The sequence below is a fragment of the Pangasianodon hypophthalmus genome, chromosome 27 (genome assembly GCF_027358585.1).
Source record: "Pangasianodon hypophthalmus isolate fPanHyp1 chromosome 27, fPanHyp1.pri, whole genome shotgun sequence".
In the NCBI taxonomy this organism is placed as follows: Eukaryota; Metazoa; Chordata; class Actinopteri; order Siluriformes; family Pangasiidae; genus Pangasianodon; species Pangasianodon hypophthalmus.
In genome coordinates this window covers 482,433-489,932 of record NC_069736.1, presented here as the reverse complement: position 1 = coordinate 489,932, position 7,500 = coordinate 482,433, and the positions used below count along the sequence as shown (strand labels likewise).

Here is a 7,500-nt window from a genome sequence, read left to right as displayed (position 1 = left end):
CCAAGATGGAAGACTTTGAGGAGCTTCTTCCTTCAGTTGTGGAAAATGTCATGAAATTTTAACAGCGCCACCTGCAGGACTGGAGCACTCGCACGTCACAACTAACGCTAAACCCCAGAGTGTATGCGCGCTTGCGAGTTTGTGCATCTGTCACAGACGTCGTCTCTGTATTAATTACTCGCAGTTCTGACGTGAGCGGTTTCTGTATCAGTCACATTTTCAGTCTGTTCTCTCTGCATTATAATAATCGTATCATCAATATCATCAATATCATCGATATCATTCTCTTACAGCAGGTTCTGCTGAATTAGGTAGAAAAAATTCTAACCACAGGAGACAACAAGCTGCTGGATGAAGTCAGGTGTCTTAATCATCTCAATTAAAAGTGATTTTCTCTTCAGTCCTTCTGGATTAAACATTGAGAAGGTTGTTAAAGTCCTGTGTGTGGTTGTGCGCGGCTGTTCTTCTCTCTCTAATATTCTTTTAGATCAAATTGACTCACTACAGAAGATAAGGCTACGCACTCTGTCAGGTGAGAGAGAGGAAACGAGAGAAGATGGCATGTAATTGGTGGTTTTCTGTCTCAGTCTCAGAGATACTTCCTCTCAGAAAACCTAGCATCCATGTAAAGTTTGTTCTCTAACCATGACCGATTTTCTTACACAAAGAATAAAACTGTCTTTTTCTCTTCTTCAGTCTGACTCAAGGGCAGCAAAATGTTGTTGATTACATACACTTTTACTTTTTACTCTTCTGCACCTGCTCTCCTCCGTCACAGTGACACAGAATTCACACCTTTAATGTTTTAGTTATAATGTACAGTTTAGTTCTATAATAAAGTTCTGTTCTTACAGTAACGTGAGAAATCTGCACTCGCAGAGCTGCTCTTACTCCAGACACCTTTTATTTTATTTTAACTTATTTTATTTTATTACACACACTCCCAATTTCACCTACACAACTGAAGGGTTCTTCAAAGGTTCTTTAAGGGTGCATTCAGATCATTAAGGGTTCTCCAAAAAGGGTTCTAGTTGTAACAATAGAACTTTCAATGAACAACTAAAGAACCCTTACACTTTTGTACAATTCTCTCTACTGGGCTGTGAGTTTACATAACGAGCTGCAGTGTGTGTGTGTGTGTGTGTGTGTGTGTGTGTGTGTGTGTATACTTATAGTGTACAGTGTGAGTATATAGTGTGTATAGTGTGCATAGCATGTATATAGTTTGTGTAGTCTGCAAAGTGTGCGTATATAAAGTGTGTATAGTGTGCGAGTAATATATGCAGCATGTGTGTATAGTGTGTGAGTAAAATGTGCAGTGTGTGTGTATAGTGTGTATAGTGTGTGTTTGTATAGTGTATATAGTGTGTATACTGTGTATGGTGTGTATATAGTGTGAGGATTTTGTATAGTGTGTATATATAGTGTGTGTACACTGTGTATAGAGAGTGTGTGTGTGTGTGTGTGTGTTTAATGTGTATAGTGTTTGTGGGGGGGACCATAAAAATTCAGACTGTCTCAGTGTGTGTGTGTGTGTGTGTGTGTGTGTGTGTGCGTGTGTGTGTTTGTTTGGGAGACGAGCTGTATATATGTTCAGCTCAGTGACGCTCTCCAGCACTCACAATGGAGTCACCATGGCAACCACCACGCTGGGACTTCTGGGAGTTTTTCTCTTCATTTTGGCTGCAAACGCACAACTGAAACCGCCGACCGACTTCGACATGAACTATAATAATAATAATAATAATAATAATAATAATAAATAGAAGAATGTACTGATTTTGTATATTAGAAACATTATGTTCATCTTTTTGTGTTGCTTGTCATTATTTAATTTTTGAATTATTACTCATTTTAGCTCATTTTTTCCTTCTGTTCTTGTTTGTTTGTTTGACTGATTTCTGTAATTTATATGGTCTTACATTTTTAAATATTTTATTTATATTTATATTGTTACACATTTCTCAGTCATGATGCTATGATTTGTGAGTATGTGAGCTTTATGTTGTTTTATTTTACCTTCTTTTGCCATGTTTTCCCCGCAGGTGGAGGGAAACTGGCACCTGTCATGTGAAGCCATCAATGCGACGTGGCTCAAAAATAACAAATGAATGATGAAGGTGTCTCGTGACGCCAGCGCTGAGGAAAACCTGCACACGATGAGAGAGACGGAAAACCTTCACACAGCGAGGAAGCTTTAAATACAGAGTCTGTCAGTATAACTGTGTGTTTGTTAAGTGCAGTAACGTGTTATAAGGCATTGGGAAGTGCAGTAACGTGTTATAAGGCATTATGAACAGCAGTAATGTGTTATAAGGCATTATGAACAGCAGTAATGTGTTATAAGGCATTAGGAAGTGCAGTAATGTGTTATAAGGCATTAGGAAGTGCAGTAACGTGTTATAAGGCATTGGGAAGTGCAGTAACGTGTTATAAGGCATTAGGAAGTGCAGTAATGTGTTATAAGGCATTATGAACTGCAGTAACGTGTTATAAGGCATTAGGAAGTGCAGTAACGTGTTATAAGGCATTAGGAAGTGCAGTAACGTGTTATAAGGCATTAGGAAGTGCAGTAATGTGTTATAAGGCATTAGGAAGTGCAGTAATGTGTTATAAGGCATTATGAACTGCAGTAACGTGTTATAAGGCATTAGGAAGTGCAGTAACGTGTTATAAGGCATTATGAACTGCAGTAACGTGTTATAAGGCATTATGAACTGCAGTAACATGTTATAAGGCATTATGAACTGCAGTAATGTGTTATAAGGCATTAGGAAGTGCAGTAATGTGTTATAAGGCATTAGGAAGTGCAGTAATGTGTTATAAGGCATTAGGAAGTGCAGTAATGTGTTATAAGGCATTAGGAAGTGCAGTAATGTGTTATAAGGCATTAGGAAGTGCAGTAACGTGTTATAAGGCATTATGAACAGCAGTAATGTGTTATAAGGCATTATAAGGGATTATTATGTATGTAAAAGTGTTTAACAGCAGATGGCTAAGCCGCTAATCACCAGCATTAGCATTAACTTCAACATTACAGCTGAGTTTAAGATATTTGGTTATATGATGTATAATGACATTTAGCACGAACTGCTGCACATCTCAGTGTTTTTCTCAGGAGAATTTTTATTTAGATTTCGTTTCATTTTCGTCATGAAAAAAGGGTTTTGAATATTTTTCACTTTCATCTGAGTAAAATCTGTGCTGTTCAGAAGGCAGAATTGAGACAGCTATCTGCTATTTAGCTAACGTTTTATTTTCATCCGTCTAACCAGTCGACCAGAAAAAAAATCTCTCAGACAAAAAAAAATATATTCCAACATCATATATAACCAGAATAATATAAGAATACAATAATATGATATTCCTTAACATAGGAATATTCCCAATTCAACTACGTTTAAATAAAACTCACACTCGCTGTTTAAAGGGTTAAAGCCATGAGAACCCTGTTGCTAGGCAACCAACAATATGGATGAATGGCTCTTTGCCATCATTTGACTGTAAATGATTTAGCTAGCTAGCTCATAGCATTTTATAAGGACAATGTAAAGACTCAGTGAGCGCAGAACCGACACAGAACCAGCAGTAACGTCGACATTGATGCTGGTAATTTAGTAAGAAAACACTCTGAAGCACTAAAATGACAGTTATTACACTTAGCATCAACCGCTAACACAACTAACATGGGTTCTGAAACTCTATGTTAACATAATCTCCATGACAACGCTTCATCACGACTCGTGGGCGTGGTCAGAACCGTCAGAACTTACAACTTCTGAAAAGTGGAGTGGAAAAAAAGCGTTCATGTGAAACTGTTTCATAAACATGACGACACGCAACAGCTTGTGAACACTGCACGAGATTCAAATACATTCAGTGAGGAAAATATCTGACTGTTTCCATCATGTAATGGACTTTAATAAGAAGTGACTTAATGGTTTCCATCAGATTCCTGAAGGTTTCCGTTAGGGATTATTATACAGCGTGTCCCAGAAGTCTCCATACACAGGGCGAAATTAACCCTTTTTAGCAAAACGTCTTCCGAAATGTTTTATATTTAGTGTATATTATACTATATATATTTTCTCAGATAGTCTTTAAGAACACGTTTGAGAAAAGAAGAAGGTATTGAAATCATTCTCATGGCTGGATCAGGAAGCTGTCTCAAGGTCGCGATGGACTTTAACAGAAAACATGACGAGCACATCACACACACCACACTGTCACTAAACTTACTAACACATTCAGAAAGACTGGAAGTGATGAGGATCAACAGAGAAGTGGACGTCCAGGAACATCCCCTGACGAAAACAAAACCGACATGCTGCTGACAAACACAGTCTCCTGCACATGGAGAGCTGGGACACGCTGTAGTTACTATTAAATACCATCAGAAACCAATAAGGTTCTTTATATGAGACCATTAAGAATGACACAGTCCATTAAGCTACCATTCCATCAGAAACACATCAGCCTCCACTGGAAACCATTACAAATCTCTAATGGATTTTTCCAGCAGGAACGTGCTGACAATTACACAATCGTTTCTTTAAAAAAAAATAATTATCCATGATTAAACAACTGAGCTCTAAATGATGAGTGCATAATGTTCACTTTTACAATTCTGGTAAATGTTAGGGGAAAAAAAAAAGTTCAAGCTAGCTAACTAGCTAGTTTTCTTTTACCGTGAGAAGCACGTGAACGCAGCTCAAATTCACGTCCAGGAAACTTGCAAATGTATTTGTGAGAAAAAAATATAGAAAGTAAATCTTTAATAAAGAGACAGAACAATGCAGGAAAATACTTTGCCTTTTATTTCCTTTTTAACGCTTTTTTTAACAAATATGTCAAACATTACACTCAGGACAACACAGAGTTCAGATTCAGGATTTTCTTTAACGAGTGTTTACATCTTCATTCTCTCTTTACAGATCTGTGTACAAAAACAATAAGTTACAGTCGCTTTGAATCCGTTACGCTAAACTATACAACACCGTCTCCACGCTCGACAAATAAATAATCTCACTATAAAAATGACCACAGAGGGGGAATGGGGCGGGGCTAAACCAGACCAGGAAGTGACCAACACCCCGGACTGACCAATGGTATTGATCGAAATGGAACTCAGTGCTTTATCTATGGCGTGATGTCACAGCCAGAACGCATCACACACCATTCATCCAATCACACACAAGAAGCAAACATTTAAATAAGAGCCGCCCTGTGATTGGTCACTGGATTTATATCAGAATGAAACCACTGTTTTCATAAAGTCTGTGTACAACATACACTCTTCACAGTGCCACTGTGTGTGTGTGTGTGTGTGTGTGTGTGTGTGTGAGTACATTTCAAACATTATGACCATATAAGGGCGTGTTCACACACACCAATGAGTCCCAATCATCTCTAAAGCTAATGAAGAGTGTGTTAGTGTGTAATGCTCACACTAACTGCACTAGCGTGACCATGAAAAGTGAACGAAGCCCAGCTGTTAACATAACGTAAGTCACATGACTAGCGTTCCTCCATAAGAAACCAGCCTGCTGGTACCATCACCATGGTAACGAAGTCCCGCCGAAACATGGAGTACAAATAAAAATGGCACAGGGAAGTGAGACATTGCACTTAGAGCGCACATGCACACACACACACACACACACACACACACAGAACATCTCATGACGATAAAGTGGTTTGTAACTGCATACTTTGTGTTGAGGATAATGCTAATTCTAACAGGTGAAGCTCACTAGTGTTGGGAGGTTGTGGCTAAAACACACACACACACACACAACCAAGATTGAGCTATCGGAACAAATGAAAATAGTTTTGTTGTGGATGGAGAAACTTTTAGCAAAGAAACTGAAACTGTGAGTGTGGACGAAACATACACACAGTGTTTTTCAAAAAGGTGTAGCATGAGTGTATTACTGTGTGTGTGTGTGTGTGTGTGTGTGTTTGACTGCTAACACGTTAATGTACAAAGTTGCAGCTCAGCGTCTGGGTACGAGTGTAAATGATTCAGTGCTGTGAAACGAAGCTCATTCGTTCTCCACGTGTGTGAAAATCACGTCTCGTCCGGCGTCTGTCTCAGCGGCTGAGATTTAAACGCTGCGGTCAAATCTGAGTCGAAACTTAACACTTTATATTATTATTCTCTTCCTCTGTTCTGTACAACGGTGCTTATAATTCAAATAAAAACAAATAATCAGTTTCTCTAGTATTTTATAGATAAAACAGACGGCAGTGGCACATTTTTTCTTTCTTTGTCTTACAGTAAATTTGCAGGGTTAAAGTTCATCACAATGAATTCGGCGCTATTTTACATCGTATAGTGAACTTTATAACACATACAGTCTGAAAACTGCTTAAGATAAAAATATCTAAAAAAAAATCAGAGTAAATCACAGAATGCTGTTCAGGACTGAAGTCGGCATGGTGATTTTTTCTTGACTGGACGTGTACTGATAATCGTCTGTAGAATACATTATATTTAATTTGTACTATATCATGTTGGACGTTTTGAAACATCTGGAAGGAAGTGGCCTGGCTAAGACATCCCATAATTCCCTTCACGGGATGAACAACATGGCAGACAGAGCATTCGCAGTGACCGGGTGTGATTCATTACTGACTTTTTTCAGAACATGACATGGTGAGAATATTGTAAACTGTGATTCTAAATATGGCACCGACACACACACACTCACACACACACACACACAAACACACAAAGACAAAAGGCCTCCCTCTTATCTGTGGAAGTCATGTGACTAGGTGATGTCACTAATGAGTCAATGTTGCTGTGTGCTCATGAGATCATGGAGGCGGAGTGAGGAAGAAGTCAGTGATGAAGGGGGAGGTGCTCATTCACTCACTGAATCACTCGCTCGCTGACTCACTGAATCACTCGCTCGCTGACTCACTGAATCACTCACTCACTGACTCACTGAATCACTCGCTCACTGACTCACTGAATCACTCACTCACTGACTCACCAAATCACTCGCTCGCTAACTCACTGAATCATTCACTCACTGACTCGCTGACTCACTGAATCACTCACTCACTGACTCGCTGACTCACTGAATCACTCGCTCGGCATCATGTCTTTGTGATGGCGCATGATGTGTTGGTTTTTCTCCGACGGTCTGCGGAAGCCCTTGGAGCAGAACTGGCAGCGATGTGGATAATCCTTGGTGTGGATGGAAATGACGTGGCGTTTGAATCCCGAGGCGTCTCCGGTGCTGTAGTCGCAGTACTGACACTGGTACACACGTCGTTCCCTTGGTCCCTTGGCACCTATCACCTTTTTAATGATGGGAGCTCCGCCCAGAGCGAGCTGCGCCGCCCCGATCGTCTTCTTGGGCGGACTTCGCTCCTGCGGCTGTAACGAAGGCGCCGGTTGCTGTTGCTGCTGTTCAGTTGCATTTTGTTGCGTTTCCTGTTGCTGCTGTTCTTTAGTGTGAACAGATAAAATGTGTCGACTCAGCACAA

At 39.7% G+C, this 7,500-nt stretch overlaps 1 protein-coding gene across 2 annotated transcripts in view; it reads right to left on the bottom strand.

Annotated features, from left to right (window-relative positions):
• Positions 1-4,794: 4,794 nt before the first annotated feature.
• LOC113531407 (zinc finger X-chromosomal protein) overlaps positions 4,795-7,500 on the bottom strand; it is a 12,197-nt gene continuing 9,491 nt past the window's right edge. For both annotated transcript variants that reach the window (XM_034300628.2, XM_053230486.1), the window contains one exon: positions 4,795-7,500. This exon is cut by the window's right edge and continues 960 nt beyond it. In XM_034300628.2, the coding sequence (XP_034156519.2) occupies positions 7,094-7,500 (407 nt within the window). In that variant the 3' untranslated portion in view covers positions 4,795-7,093.